Below are 16,505 nucleotides of genomic sequence, written 5' to 3' on the forward strand. Positions count from 1 at the left end.
TTTTCAAAAATTATCTGCAATGTTCGAAAACCTATACAAGATACATTACTATGTAACTAACATTTTTTATAAATTGATTTTTTTAACATACTTTACTATGTCAATGAAACAAGATTTTGTTTTTGTTTGTCCTAAGTTTTGGAAAACATTTAAGAATGAAGTGTCTACAGACTAGAAGTTGATTGATAAGCAGGGGAGGGTATCAAAGGTTGAACTCCTTGAAAATGACAAAGACTCAAATGTCATCTACAAATGTTGGGTTGAATTTAGAAGGCTGGATGAAATTTACGATGAATGAGAAATAACATTTATTTATATGGGTGACCGTAAATTCCATGTTAGGTTCTTCAAACAAGATTCGGAGCTTGCAAGAGTTAATCAACAACTGAATGAAAAAATACAAGGGTTGCTGACATTGATGATCCAAGAGTATCAGCGTACCAATGGAAAAAAAGGAATTATGAAGACATACTCAATGCAAGGAAATGATGTTTATTCTCCCTCTGTAATACAAAACAATTGTAGTGGTGGTTATGTTTTGATGGTTAAGATGTGGTCCATGTGGATGTTTAGACAATTTCTAAGTTAGTGTAAACTTTCGTGTATATATTATTAGTATCTTTTGTGAACAAATATTGTTTTATATAATATATTTCAATAATTATTGTAAATGTTCAACTCTTTGTATTTTGTTAATTTTATGTGAAAGACTGAATATGTTGACAACAGAAGGCAAATGGGTAGCATGTCCAATTTGATGCAAAAAACAAAAACTTATGTCAGCAGTTATACATAATCCCAGCCAAAGGGATATTACTTGCTTTTTTGCAAACCTACAACAAACTTCAATTTTTTTTTATCAATCCTTTTACTTCCCGTCTGTCCTTTCTATTGTTGGTTATGCTTGGAAATACCATGAAAAGAAAACAACATAGCAATAAGAATTTTATTAAAAATCCTTTGTATATGTTCTTAGCAGTAGAAATTTTCTAGCTTTTTCTATCAGAATGTGTTGCCAAAATGATGACGATAATACATACTTTTTATTCAAAGACAAAAGCATTTGTATACAAAGCCATATACATGATAGTATATATATATATATACATTTTGAAAAAATAATAACTAATTGACAACATGAGGTTTGCAAACCCATCATTCTCCTTCGGCCTCCTTAACCTTCCAATTAATTCTGCAACAAAAATTAAGGTCATGACTGGCAAACAATGTTTTTAAAGAGCATTTTTCTTTGATTCGGACATTATACTTGCTCTCCATGGGCAATCACCTGAATATAATTTGAGACTTCCATTATGTGCATAGTGCAGGTACCAAAACCGCTAAATTTACTTCTAATTGCATCATCTATTTCTAATTCTACAAAATTAAAAAATAATGGATACAAAATATAATAATTTGCAAAAAAACATAGGATACAACTAAATATTCGAAGCTTAATCAATTTACCCGTGCATTGGATAGGCTCTCATACTAGTAGAATGCATGAGCTCTCATACTAGTAGATTATATATGCAATAATGTGTAAATCATCTAGATCATAAGGATTATTCACATTATTTAAGATTATATATAATCTTGACTATTCAATATTACATTGGTGACTAATATTATATAAAAATAAAATCAATCTTACCTTCAACTTTGTTTGCTTTGGTTTGATCTAGCACCACGCTTACTAAGTTTGTTTATGATGTATGCCATGGCAACTTTAGCACCTAGGCTAGAGTGACCACGAGACAGGCATATAGCAGTAGCACCCCCTAGAAGCAACAAACCATTGGCTATCAACTTTCTTGATGGCCTTCTTTGGATCATCCTAATTTGAGATTCATCAGTAACTTGATCATGGAAGACGGTAGGATTTGCTGGAGAGATGTTACTCGAAATAGTGTCCAAGCAAGCAGGTACCTACACACAACACAAAGGAAGGGAAGGGACTATTAGTCACGAAAATGTGCCTAATATATCTACATGTGTGGTGTGGAGGAGCTTTGGGAATTGGGAAAATAAGTGCATGGTTTTATAAATCTTCTCATTTTTGTCCAGGCCAGAAATTAGAATTGATTCTAAAATTAAACCTGCCAGTAGGAATCTATCGCATCATAGGAGTTGTTTAATAGGTTAAAGGTGTTATAACTAGTCATCAAGAACAAATTTGAAATCTAAAGCAAATCTGCCTCAAGCAACATTCTGCTAATAGGGAGTGTATTAAATTAAAATTTCAAAAGATTATTTTAATATAAAAAAGTTTTGTAGATTTTAAAAATTATGTAAAAATATTATGACTTATCAGCTTTTTAAAAACACATTAAAAATTACAAGAATTAGTTGAAAAAATAATAAAAAATGATGAGGTTTAGATAAAAAAATAAAACTAATATAATTATTTTTAATAGTTAAATTGATTCTAACTTTATGTCCTCTTATACTAACCTTTCTTGCAATAACATTTTTTCATTCTTACTTTTGGATTTAAACAATAAATTTAAAATCATACGTTGATTTTCTGATTTTTTTAATTACTATAATTATTTCATGACAAATCCAATGATATGTTTAAAGGGAGTAGAGGATGAAAATTTTCTACGAGGATTACTAAGTTAAGTGGATGACAAAAGTAAGGTGACACTTACAAAAAATATTGCATTGTGAAGGTAATATGCATAATTAATATAAGAAAAACATGGTTAATCTTAGCACATAAGATAAACATTAATTTAGAAAATAAACGAAAAAACATAGAGGGAAAGAGTATATTTGACATTTTTTTTTAATCCAAAAGAATAAGAAAAACATATATAGCACACACATTTTGAAAAATATTAAAGAGAGAAGAGGATATGTGTGATGAGAAAAAAGAAAGTCTGGTAACAAATAAAAAAAGAAAGAAAAGAATCTAACAAAATCTCAAGGGTTTGGGTGAGATTGCTTGATAAATGTTTTATATTAAAAAGTCAAATGAAATCCATCAAAATCCTTCTTAAAAAACAATCCATCGAAATTTGTGTATTTTTGAATATTAAAATCTTTCTATAAATTATAAAAAGTCTTAATTGAATACCATCAAATTTTTGTTGTCTTCGTTAAAAAATCTTAAAAACCTTAATTAAATACCACAAGACTTATTTATATCATTTAATAATCCTGATTGAATATCAGGAGATTATTTTATATAAATTTTTTTTTTTAAATCCTTTAGAATCCTAATCCGATACACTCCCCTGAATTAAATGATTATATGTGAAAGTAACAGTACTAACCTTCTGCATTAAATCGATTGAAGTGGTAACTGAACTTGATAAATGATAGCCTATAACAGAGTATCTTCTAAGCGCGTTATCCATCTTACATACATAGTTCCATATGCCCTTGCGAAAGGCCAGCTTAGCCATCTCCGTATTTAAACCAGCATCTTCTTGATGAAACATTGTGATCTCACAGGCATTGCTACCAGGTACTGTAATTATATAAATACCAGTCACAATACAGTCCTTTCATAGCTAGAAATCATTCACTCAATGTTGAGGCAATGAAATAAAAATTAAAAGGGAGCACAAGAATACCACGGGGTGCAAATACAAAGAAAGATTTTCAACAGTATCAAACTCCAAATAAATGTGCAGAGATAGAAATAGGTTGTAATGGTACATTATTCAATTTAGCACATACATATTTTATAAAGAAATGACACACGAGATAAAGAGATTTCAACCATTTTTTATAGGATTAGAAATGATATCACTTAAAGGAAGGAGAAAATGTGAGGAAATTGCTGGAGTGAAAATCACCCTCAGCCTAAGGATTGATATACAGAATAATTACATAGAAAAATGAATATAAGATGCAATTTACAAGAAAGAATACAACAACAAAAGTCTTATCCCACTAAGTGAAGTCAGCTACATGGATCACACAACACCAATGGATTCAGTCAAAAGATCAAATTCTTAGGAATATTATTCACCATGAGATCCCTTTTAACAATCTCCTCCAATGTCTTTTCTTGGTCTACCTTTCTGTTAGGCCACAAGGTTAAAAACTATGCAATGCTCTCCTCATTAGTCATTGGTACTTTCAGTGGCCTTCTTTGAATAATAGGCCAAATCACTTTAACTGATTTTCTCTCTTCTTTTATTCAATTGAAGTGAAACCAGTATCTCCTTCTATACAATCATTTTATATCCTGGCCTTTTTTGTGTAGCAACAAATCCAATTTAACATTCTCATTTATCTTACTCCCATGAGACAGCATAGAGCATAGATAGACTCAAGGACATGGAGGGAAACAAAGGCCTAGGTTTGATCATTGTCAAAAGTGTTGAAGAATTTGATAAAACTCAGAAAAGAGAAAAGAATTTTTTTTTTTGGGGGGGGAGGGGTGTGGTTCATTTCACCAAATCAGAAGCTTACATCTGAGTATCTATAAGCCTAGCTAGTGACAGCTGGCACAACTAACCTCACCACTAACTCTAATTACTAAAACTACCCCAAGGACACAGTTGAATAACTGTTCCTTTATTACAATAATCTTACAAAAAGACTTGGCATATGAAGGAGAACTGTTGGAAGCTTTGTAGAAAACCTGCAAATTCAAAGAAAAAATAGGGAGGTGGTACAGAGTTAGGGGAGACTTTCATGCATTTCTAGCTAGCACTTTTGATCCAAAGCAGCAATCATCCTCGGATTCTGTTCCTTTCAGCAAAGAACAGATAGTGCACCGATACAAAATGTTTCAAACCCATTCTATAGGCAATCCTAGTTCATCTAGTTCAACAGTACAGTCAGGTAATCTTTCACTGCTATCGCAGCTTATGCTCATTCTAATGGTTCCTGGATTTTAGACATGGCTGCCACAGATCATACAACCATAAACATCACAGTTGTTTTCTTCATATGTCCCTTGTTGGAGGAGCTACATACTTTATTCTAAGGTCATCGAGACAATCTTCACCCATAACAACCCACACCCCCTTGGCTCTGAATTCTACCTTAGGACCGTGCATGAACTAACTACCCACACTAATTGAATACGCTATTTGATGTGGGATATATAAATGACCTTTCCCACAGGTCTTTGATAGTAGTGGGTTTTCTCCACCCTTTGGCTTTCTTCATCATTCTTGATCCTGTGATTTTGCTCTTGATAGATTTCAACTTAAAACCAATTAGCACTAAGTGAAGTTGTCCAACAGATATACAAGTTGCACCCTGAGAATTAAGGCAAACAATGTGGGACTTCCTAACACCTCCCCTCCACAAATGCCTTTCCAGAACAGGCAAGCCTACTAGAATAGGCGAGAACCAAGATGGGTTAGGCTTTGATACCATGTTAGATTTCAACTTAAAACCAATTAGCATTAAGTGAAGTTATTCAACAAATATATAAGTTGTATCCCGAGAATTGAGGCAGGCGATGTGGGACTTCCTAACAGCTCTATGAGTACTTCGATAGTCTTACAACCCCCAAGATTGCGAGCTCGGATACCAACTTGAAAACTAGAAAGATTTGTGTTAGAATCCAATTGCAAGGTATGGGACTTGAGTCCCACATTAGAAGTATTGAATTCTAATATGGAGTTTATATGTCCTTGGGCTCTCCAACTCCAATAGCTAGGTTTTGTGGAGTAGTTCTCCCAGGGTTTTTATCAATCGGTATTAGAGCCTTCCACCATGTGCCTTAGTTGCAAATGAGCAGCGTGAATGGTGATGCCAACATTGCAATGTTCACCTAGGACTAGTCAAAAGGTTAGTGGATAGTCAGCATGTGTGGGCATTGGAACTGCGGAGTGTGGTGGGATGGTAAGATCCAATTACATGGTATGGGACTTCAATCCCACATTATAAGTACGGGATTCTAATGTGGGGTTTATAAGTCCTTGGGCACTCCACCTACAATAACTAGCTTTTGTGGTAACTATCTAATTCATAACGATCAAGGGGGGGAGAGAGACGCAGAGAGAGTGTGAGGTAGGTCCTATTTCAACTATGCTAGGAAGGATAATGTGCAACATGAAGCCAAGGGTACAAAGTCAACTAGGGGGAATTGAAGAAGTAACAACTGGAGGGATACTCCGAACATCCTCTCGTTATATTTCACGAGGTTTCCCGAAGACATGGTTGAAAAGGAGTTGTGAGCAGCTTTTAAGAAATGCAGAGATGTCAAGGAGGTTTTTATTGCAAGGAATCAGAATAGAAGTGGCCATGGGTACGGTTTTGTGAGATTCAAAGGGGTGGGCAATGCAAAGAGACTAGAGAGACAACTGGACAATCTGTTTCTCAGAGATTTGAAACTACATGTAAACTTACCAAAGCATGATAGGGAACAAAAGCTAATAAAGACAATGAAAAACAAGCCCCAATCAAAAGAGGAGGCAGTCACGGCGAAGGTGAGTGACAGGGACAACGACAAAGGAAAAGGCATAGCAAATCAGAGAACAACAACTACTGGAGGTCAGCAGCACAGTATCAAAAATGTGATAGGCAGCAGAACTTATGCAAACGTGGTCGCAACAGGCAGGAATTATGGGACGAAGAAATGGACACCAAAGCCTGCACATGCAAATAGTATACCATCTTGTTCGTCTGTCCAATTAACGATACAATTGGATAAGAAACCATGGCTAACCAACACTTGGGTGGGAAGACTGAAGAACCTAGTAATGTTTGATAGGCTCAAAGAAGAATTTATGTGGGATAGAGGTGAAGAGATAAAACCAAAATACATTGGTGGAGACATGGTGCTTCTTATGGGAATTTCAGACACAAGAGCAGAATAGTTGTGTAGAGAAGGAATCGAAAGCAACCTATCAATGTTCCACACGCTGGAGAAATGGAGTCCGTCTTTGAGGGCTGGTTTCAGACTGGCTTGGGTGATGTGCTGGGGGATTCCTCTTCATGCATGGGATGCGAAAAATATCACAAAGATCGAGAACGGGATTGGGGAGGTGATGGACGTTGATGAAGATGTAAGAGATCTCCACAAACTGGATAGGGCACGTGTCCTAATAAAAATCCCATGGCTCCATGTGATAAATCACATAGTTACAACATTCATCAATGGGGTCGCGCACACGGTTAAGATTGTGGAGGAGATATGTTGTGGGTCTCACAGATGCAACTGTAACAGAGGGGACTATAGAGAATCATCTGAAGAAATATCTTCAGAGTGAACCGACATCAGATTCGACATCCAATTAAAGGAAGGTCAGGCGGACGGCAAGTCTCTGATATCAAACACTGTCTCAGATGCTGAGGGAGATGCAAGGGCTGTGAACTGTGGAATGCCCCGTTGGGTATTACCCACTCTCTGCAACAACGGTCAACAATGTTGATAGCAGAGACTACTCACCAAAGCATGGACCCACCCACAGATTTAGGTGAGAATATGTGTACAAAAGAAGGCTGACACTGCAGAACAGCAGGAGGGGGACATGGAGGATAGCAGACAGCAAAATCTGGCAGCAGAAAGTAACCATATAGGGGAGGCAGATGCAGTGCTTTCAAGTGAGGAGGGGCAAAAGTTCAATAAAAAGAGCAAGAAAGGGTCCCACATACTCAGATAGATTTTGAATTAAAGGGGCTGCATAGGGAGAGGTGGGAACCAATTCAAGAGTGTGAAAAAGACAAAGCAGGCTTGAGTCCCACCAAAAAAATTTGTGTTGGGGATAATAAAGAGGAGTTCAAGGATTTGGGCCTCCATCTGAATGGGCCCAATAAAAAATGGAAGGTGTACACAAGAAGCAAGGGGTACAGTAAAGAAAATCAGACCATTCATAAATTAAACTTGCAAAAGGAACATAAGGCATGTCTAGAAAGCAGACAAAACGCTGAAAGCAGGAACAACTATTTAAAATACACCCAGCCAGCTTCCCCTAAACAGAAAACAGGTAGTGGGCTGAAGAAAGTTGTCATTTGGGAAGGAAACTCCAAGGATAAAAAGGCCACAACATCAGCAATTCCAGCTTCAACATCCAGAAGCTATGAATTATTAAAAGAGGCAGTAAATACCTTGGAAATGGCAAAAAATATAGGAGTCAATTTCAGCAAACAGGATGGAACAATTATAGGAAAACTGATCAACATGGAAGAAAGGGACAAGGGCATAAATCAGGGGAAGGGAAGCAATGTAGGTGACTAATGAAGATTGAAACCTACAATGTAAGAGGCTTGGGGAGGGGTCTAAAATGGGCCTCAATATGAAATTTGGTGAAAAAAGAGCAAGTAGATATGTTATGCCTACAGGAGACTAAGAAGGAAGCCATTGACAAAACTTTATGTCAAGCTTTGTGGGGAGATGCTGAAGTTAAGTGGGAATTACAGCCAACAATCAATAATGAAGGGGGATTATTGTGTATCTAGAGTGATGCAACTTTCAAAATGGAAAAGAAGGTGATGGGCAATGGTTTCATAAATTTGGAAGGTACTTGGGTTGGTGATGGTGGAAAAGTGACTATAATTAATATTTACTCACCTTGTGACATAGCTTCCAAAAGAATTATATGGGATGATATCAAACAACTTAGAGCTACCAACAATGGGGGTTTATGGTTTATTTTAGGAGACTTCAATTGCATTAGAAGGCAATATGAAAAAGTAGGAGTATGTCATAGGATTCAGAATGGGGGCAGCATAAAGGAATTCAATGACTGGATTGTTGACTTAGATGTTGAGGATGTACCTAGTGTGGGCAGAAAATTCACTTTGTACAGACCAAATGGGACAGCAAAAAGCAAAATTGATAGGGTCCTTGTCTCAGCTGATTGGTTTTGCAAATGGCAAGACAGTATTCAGATTATTTTGGATTGTAATTTCTCTAATCATTGTCCAATCTTGTTACGATCCTCTTTTGTTGACTGGGGACCCAAGCCTTTTAGGTTTCTTGACTGTTGGCTGCAAGATAAATCTCTCAGGAAGGTAGTTCAGGACTGCTGGATGGACAGTTCTGTATCAGGCTGGGGGGAATATGTCCTAAAAGAAAAGTTTAAGAAGCTAAAGCAGAGACTAAGATTGGAATACAAATCACTTTGGAGATGCTCAACAGAAATTAAAGAAAGTGGAAGTCGAGCTCAATAATCTGGAAAAAGAGGGAGATGATAGGCAGCTGAATGAGGAAGATCAGAAATTAAGAAGGCAACTACAGGAGGAATTATGGTGGACAGCAAGATCAATTGAATCCATAACTAGACAAAAGGCAAAATCAAGATGGATTAAGGAAGGGGATTGCAACTCTAGATATTTTCAATTGACTATAAATTGGAAGTGGCATTATAACATGCTTAGAGGGGTGAATATTGATGGGTGTTGGATTCATGAACCAGGTAGATTTAAAGAAGAGACTAGGCTATTCTTTAAAAGGAGATTTCAGGAACCTGAGTGGTAGAGACCGAGGCTGGATGGAGTTAGATTTAAGTCCATTGATCAGCAGCATAATACTTAGCTGGTGGCTCATTTCGAAGAGGATGAAGTTAGGGCAGCCATCTAGGATTGTGGTAGTGCGGAAAGCCCTGGACTAGATAGACTGAATTTTAATTCTATCAAACAGTTTTGGGATCTCCTAAAACCAGATGTGCTTAGATTCCTAAATGAATTTCATGTCAATGGATTTTTTCCAAAAGGAGGCAATGCGTCTTTTCTAGCGTTGATTCCTAAAGTAAATGACCCACAAGGCCTCAATGATTACAGACCTATCTCTTTAATAGGCTGTATCTACAAAATTGTGGCAAAGCTTCTGTCTAACAGGCTTGAGAAGGTGCTGCCTGGCATCATTGATGAATGTCAATATGCTTTAAGGAGGGCAGGTAGCTACTACACAGTGTGGTTGTAGCTAACGAAGTTGTAGAAGAAGCAAAGAGACGCAATAAGAGTTGCTTAGTGTTTAAAGTAGACTATGAAAAGGCCTATGACTCTGTGAGCTGGGATTTTCTTTCTTACATGATGAAACGGATGGAGTTTTGCACCAAATGGATCAAGTGGATGGATGGATGCTTGAAGTCAACCTCAATATCAATCTTGGTAAATGGTAGTCCCACAGATGAATTTTCTCCTCAAAGAGGTCTAAGGCAAAGGTGACCCACTAGCTCCTTTCTTGTTCAACATTGTAGCCGAGGGGCTAGCTAGCTTGATGAGAGAAGCCCAGGAACAGAAGCTCTATGAAAGGATTAAGATAGGGAAGGATGAGGTGGACATTAGCTTACTTCAATATGCTGATGATACAATTTTCTTTGGGAAAACATCCTTGGAGAATGTAAAAGCAATCAAGGTCTTGTTGAGAAGCTTTGAATTAGTTTCCAGGTTGAGGATAACTTTTGCTAAAAGCAAATTCAGGGCAATTGGCATGTCACATCATTGGATTCAAAATGCGGCAAATTACCTTAGTTGCAAAGTGTTGGTCATTCCTTTCTTGTATTTGGGTATCCCTATTGGGGCAAACTCAAGGCGTAGCGTGATTTGGGACCCTATAGTTGAGAGATGTGAGAGAAAACTATCAAAATGGAACCAAAGACATCTATCTTTTAGGGGAAGGGTCACTCTTATAAAGTCAGTTTTAAATTCAATCCCTATTTTATTTCTTTTTTTTTCCAGGGTCCCAAAGAAGGTGGCCATCAAATTGGTGAGGCTGCAGCGATGGTTCTTAAGGGGTGGAAATTCAGACCAAAGGAAAATTGCTTGGGAAAAATGGGAGACAATTGTCTTCCAAAGGAGAAAGGTGGGTTGGAGATGCGGGATATAGCTAAGTTCAATTGCGTTCTTCTTGGGAAATGGCATTGGAACCTTTTCCATCATAAGGGAGAATTATGGGCGAGGGTTTTGGATTCCAAATACAGGAGCTGGAGAAGTCTGGATGAATCAAGATCAAATACCTCTGATTCAATCTGGTGGTGGGATTTAAGACATGTTTGTAAAGCTTCTGGCGAGGAGGGATGGTTTAGAGGCAGTATAGAATGGAAAATTGGATGTGGAGCAAAGGTTAAATTGTGGGAAGATGGTTGGCTGACTGGTGGGAAATCGCTGGCAGAAAAATATCCTTGTATATACAGTATATCTTAGCAGCAACAGAATTCAATTCAGCAGATAGGGATAGCAACAATGGGAGGATGGGAATGGCACCTAGAGTGGAGAGGCGTTTTAGGGAAGTGGAGGTGGACACGGTTGCAAAATTCATGGAGGATATTCAGGCTGTGACAATGCAAGTTAATCAGCAGGATAGTTGGGAGTGGAGGTTAGATCCTTGGGGGGTTTACACAGTGGCCAGTGCTTACAAAGTGTTAGCTTCCCAATTATCATAAGACAATTTTGATGAGGTTTTTAAGCAGGTTTGGAAGCTCAAAATTCCAAGTAAGGTGTCTCATTCCATTTGGAGATTAATCCAGGAGAGACTACCAACAAAGGTTAATATGAGAAGAAGGAATGTGGAGCTGAATGATATCTTGTGTCCTTTCTGTAGATTGAATGAGGAGGAGGTATCCCACTTGTTCTTTAATTGTGACAGGATATTGCCTCTTTGGTGGGAATCATTGACTTGGCTGAATATAAAGGCTGTTTTCCCAAAATCACCTAGAGACCATTTCCTTCAACATTGCCACAGATATCTCAAGGGTATTATCTCTCAGTGATGGCAAATATGGTGGACTGCCTTAACTTGGTGCATCTGGTTTCATCGAAACAGAATTATATTTGCAAATGAAAAGTTTAATGGTCAAAAGCTGATGGAGGATGTTATTTTCTTCTGCAGGAGTTGGCTCAAAAATTTGGAAAAAGGATTTGATATTCCATTTCACTCATGGGCAAGCAACATAAGAGTTGGGCTTTGTAATCAGGGGGGGTTGTCCTATAGTTATTGATGGAAGGATGTCTTTACTAATTCTCACCTATGGAGAATTAATTCTTGCAATAAAGCTTGAATTAGGTTTCCATAGGTTTTCAAATAGTATGGACACAATGTACATATATCAGTACCACTTGTACTATTCCCTTCATACTAATATAAATTAGTTTTGCTTATAAAAAAAAACTAGCTTTTGTGGTGGGATTCTCCCAAGGCTCTCATCAATTTGAAAGGAGAAAACTAAAAATAATTTTACTTCTAATTTGATGAATATGAAATAAAGGAAATCACTCCTATATATAGACTTTATCACATTAACTTAGGAGCCTCAAGAGACTAAAAAAACACTTTACAATTATAAAGAGCCTAAGAATCTGTACAGGCTAATTAAAGATAAAAATTAAATTCTATTAATTACAATAATTATACTCCACAGCATTAAGGAGAAAATAATTGAGTATTTGAGTAAGTTTCTTGAGTGGAAAACACACTCAACCTAACAATTTATCTAGAGAATAATTACATAGAAAAACAAATACACAAAATTAGGCTAATCATTGTAACTCTATTTCCTAAGTTACAATGAATCTAGGCAACTTGGAAAGTAGAGTAGGTTTATTAAATTGTACTCTTTAACAACATTAAAAAGTAATAGTTACAACTTCAAGTAGATCCCCCCCCCCCCCACCCCAAAAAATAGATCACTGTCAACGAACAAAAACAAATAAACCAGGAACGTACCTTCTCTTATTTGCCAACCAGATCTAAAAAACTCAACTCGTACATATTTTCTCTGTCGTGGTGCCAAAGGATGCTCACATTCCTAACATGGTTCATGATAAAAAAAAATGGAAAGAAAATAATCATTGCATACAAAGAAAAAAACAGCTTTCAATTAAAAAAATAAAAACAATTCTTTTTATGCATCCTCAAATACATTAGCAATAAATGTCACAATTACCACATTCTTCCACAAATAAAGATTGTATTTTCTGTCAATTTCCAATATGCTTTGTCACTGTATTTCCCTTGGAAGTATCATTGACAAAAGGGAAAAGTTCAAGATAGGATTTTGCCTATTGTCTAAATATGCACATACCATCTGAAAGATATCAACAGGAAGATTATGAACAGATAGCCAGATAGGTGAAACGAATGGAGAATAGGGATGCATCACTCATGCTGAACTGTTTGCCAATATCAACAAGGCATACGAAAGTTCTACCAAACCAAGTTTTGCAATGGTTAACAGCTTCTATTTAAATGTATATAATGAGAAACCAGAATATTTTGATGTGAAAATATGTCAGCATATAGTGTACAAATTCCAACAAATAAATCTCCAAGTAGGCAAAAAAAAAAAAAACAGTTAAAACATTGATAATTAGTTAATTACTCATGGATAGTATTACATGCAAATAATAATGTCTTCTAAGTTATAATCTGAATCTCTATCTACTTGACACTATATTTTCTTAAGAACTTTATCATCATTTTCTCCTACATAGATTCTTCCTCTTAAATGATAGGGTAAAAAAGGTGAAGAGACAGAGTAAGGGAGAGATATAGTTGCAACAACATTCATATATTAATGCAATCACGATTCACAAGTATCAGGATCATAACAATGTGCATTAACACTAATCAGTAGATAAAAACAATTATTCACATTTTATTATACAAAAAACCATAATAATTGGTGATTACCTTCATAAAACAGTAAAATGTTTTATCACTCCCCTCCCACAACTTCCAAGCTAGCACATATTCTCTAGGCTTTAAAAGAGGGAACTTTTTAATTGTATGACCAACTTCAGTACCATCAGATTTGTCTGCCTGCAGTTGTTTATGCTCAACCAGTGTTTTATCCCACTGCTTTCTGTAATCATTGTCCATGTAGAAGTTTCTTAGCATCTCTGATGAAATGTCATTGAACACAGTCTTGCTCAAATATTTCAGGGGACCATTCTGCAACATCAATGGAGAAACAACTATGTAGTTTATAGACCACTTTCAAAACCATTCTATTTTCATATGCATATAGCAGTTACTGAATTAGAACCTATCAAAATTAAGATTACACACTGGAAAAACAGAACAAGAAATGGATGTAACATCCTAACACTATTATTATTTAACAGAAAAAAAAATAACTTGGGTGTGAAAAACTATCAAGTAAATTTCTATTTTTCCTTAGACACAATAAGTTACTATTGAACTGTAGTGCATCAGAGGATGGTTTGACTCTGCATTTGTGTCTGTACCTGGGTGTTCCTGCACATTGTGTGAGAGAGAAAAGGGAAACACGGAAATATTTTATTCATTATATAACAATTAAAGCTTCATAAACGTCAGACACAAGGCACACAACATTTATGAAAGAAACATTTTATTGTTATTAAAACAAATAAGTTATGTGTTCACATTCCCAGAAAGAAAAATGATCAATTCAAGTCTACAATCGAGTTAAAATAATAAAATCAGTAACCTTAGGCCTGCAGCATTTCACACTGTAGCTTAGATGATGGTTTCTTTTATCTAGAACATCCTCCCATTTATCACTGCCGAGCTTCTCATCCAAAATCTCCATTAAAAATTTCAAATCTGCATCTGTCACAAAATTTGAGGTTCTGCTTCTGCAAGAGTAGAATAATCAAATAATCTTATTATGCACCTGACTCAATGCCAGTTAATAACATCAATGAAACAAACAAGTATGAATATGACTCAAAGTATTAGGGTGAGTCCGTTTAAAAGGAAATTTAGTGGTAAAAAAATATGCAGTGAAAGTTGTATGATTGAGAAATCGTCGCTTTAAAGTGCTGAAGTGAAAGTGAATTAAAGTAATATATTAAAAGGGGGCTTGCTAAACAAGCACAACAGAATCATGTAATATATTTTGGGGCAAGACGGTTTGTGAAAGTTAAAGAAAAGCACAAACAGTAAATTCCTAGACCTGGAGTTTGAGTTTGAATTGATAGAATCGAAGAGCAGTAATGAAGTGGATGGAGACGACCGAGATGAAGCGAAGAAAAATCTGTGACGCTGCCAAAGCAATAATATAAGGAACACAACAACAGCTACAACACCATAGCCATAGCCATAGATGTTTAATACACTCATCGTCATCGTCGTCGTCGTTATCGTATTCATATTCTTTTTCCACTCCTCGACTCGTTCAATCAATTCTCTCTCCTCTACCCCTTTCCATTGCCCAGTACCTCTTATTTTATTTTGCTACTTACAATAAAAAAATAAAAATAGTACATGGCTATCACAAATTGTTCTCCAGCAAAAAAAATATAATCACAATAATTTTGTTGACATGATTTTTTTACAAGAATTTAAATTCTTAAAAAAGAATTACATTCTTTTCAATTAATCAAATACACTTTTATAATTTTTATTTTTTAAATTTATACATTTTTAATTTCCTTCAAAATAATTATGTATAATTTTAAATATTTATTATTATTGTTATTTCTCAACTTATATTTTTTTTTTCTGGATGGAAGCGGGCAAAGAGCCCCACGACGAAAATCAATTATATAGAAACGTCATTACAACGTGCATCCCACAAGAGGGAGCTAGAAAAAAAACAGATAAATCATATTTTGCGAACACATCAGGTTCTATTTAAATTCATAAATATTCATATAATGTGTGAATTATTTATTATAATAACTGCACAAAATTTGCATAAACGATTAGGATAAAAAAAAGGTTTGCTGACAGGCGCATGGTGGTGGTTTGATGGTGTTATGGTGATCTTTTTTTCTTCTTCTAATGTTTCTTTTTATTATTATTCCTATTTTGCTTTTGTTTTTCTTTTATTTTCTCACGTTTGTCTTTAAAAATAATGTTATATACTAAATATAACATTTCACAAAAAAAATATCTTGTAAAAATTGAACATAATACAGAAAATTTATAACATTCATATATCTATATTCTACTAATCAAACTAAACTCCATATTTGATAACATTTTACAAATTTAAAGAATTAAAAGGAACAAATTTTGAATTGAAGGATAAAAAAAAGCACCAAATTTAAGGCACTAACATATTAAGTCTGTATTTATTACTCCATTCTACATCAAATTGCAAGAATTTGTATCAAAGATGCACAAAATCATATATTTGAAAAGTATGATTGTATAATGATGGTATTGACAATTTTATTTGTGGTTGCAAACTTAGAGCTACACATGAATTACCCTATACGTGCAAACTAGCTAGATACAACATTACCCATATATTTTGCTACAATCAATTGATTCTTATTAGAAGAAGTTAATCTTTGTTGACCAAGAAATGAACAAGTCTTGAGGAGGCTTCATCATGAAGTAGCTGCATTGTTGAAGTGGTTTTAGGATCTTGACGTGACTGAGAAAATTACAATGAAGATAAAGTGCATGAGTTAGCATTTTCATATATAATTCAGTGGCGGATCATAAATGTTTTTTAGTGGGAACAAAAAAATTATTTATAATATTTTAATTTAAAAAAAAGATTACCAATTTTTATAAAATACATAATATCTTGGTAAAAAAAAATCCAATATATATATATATATATATATATATATATATACTTTTACAAATTATAATTATTATCTATACATTTTCATATTTTAAAAAATATTATATGATTTTTTTT

General features: G+C 35.1%; 1 protein-coding gene across 2 annotated transcripts; it reads right to left on the bottom strand.

The window, feature by feature from the left end:
- Positions 1 to 967: 967 nt before the first annotated feature.
- LOC114422551 lies at positions 968 to 15,067 on the bottom strand. Of its 2 annotated transcripts, none has more exons than XM_028388965.1 (7): positions 14,802 to 15,067; positions 14,334 to 14,481; positions 13,553 to 13,813; positions 12,587 to 12,668; positions 3,282 to 3,478; positions 1,655 to 1,929; positions 968 to 1,192 (listed from the first exon to the last, which is right to left on the bottom strand). In XM_028388965.1, the coding sequence occupies exons 1-6, from the start codon at positions 14,996 to 14,998 to the stop codon at positions 1,657 to 1,659; spliced, it is 1,158 nt and encodes a 385-aa protein (XP_028244766.1). In that variant the 5' UTR covers positions 14,999 to 15,067; the 3' UTR covers positions 968 to 1,192; positions 1,655 to 1,656. The 2 variants fall into 2 exon arrangements, with proteins under 2 accessions (XP_028244766.1, XP_028244767.1); XM_028388966.1 differs by having other exon boundaries at positions 1,022 to 1,288.
- Positions 15,068 to 16,505: the final 1,438 nt, after the last annotated feature.

This window comes from Glycine soja, chromosome 8, assembly GCF_004193775.1.
Source record: "Glycine soja cultivar W05 chromosome 8, ASM419377v2, whole genome shotgun sequence".
NCBI lineage: Eukaryota > Viridiplantae > Streptophyta > Magnoliopsida > Fabales > Fabaceae > Glycine > Glycine soja.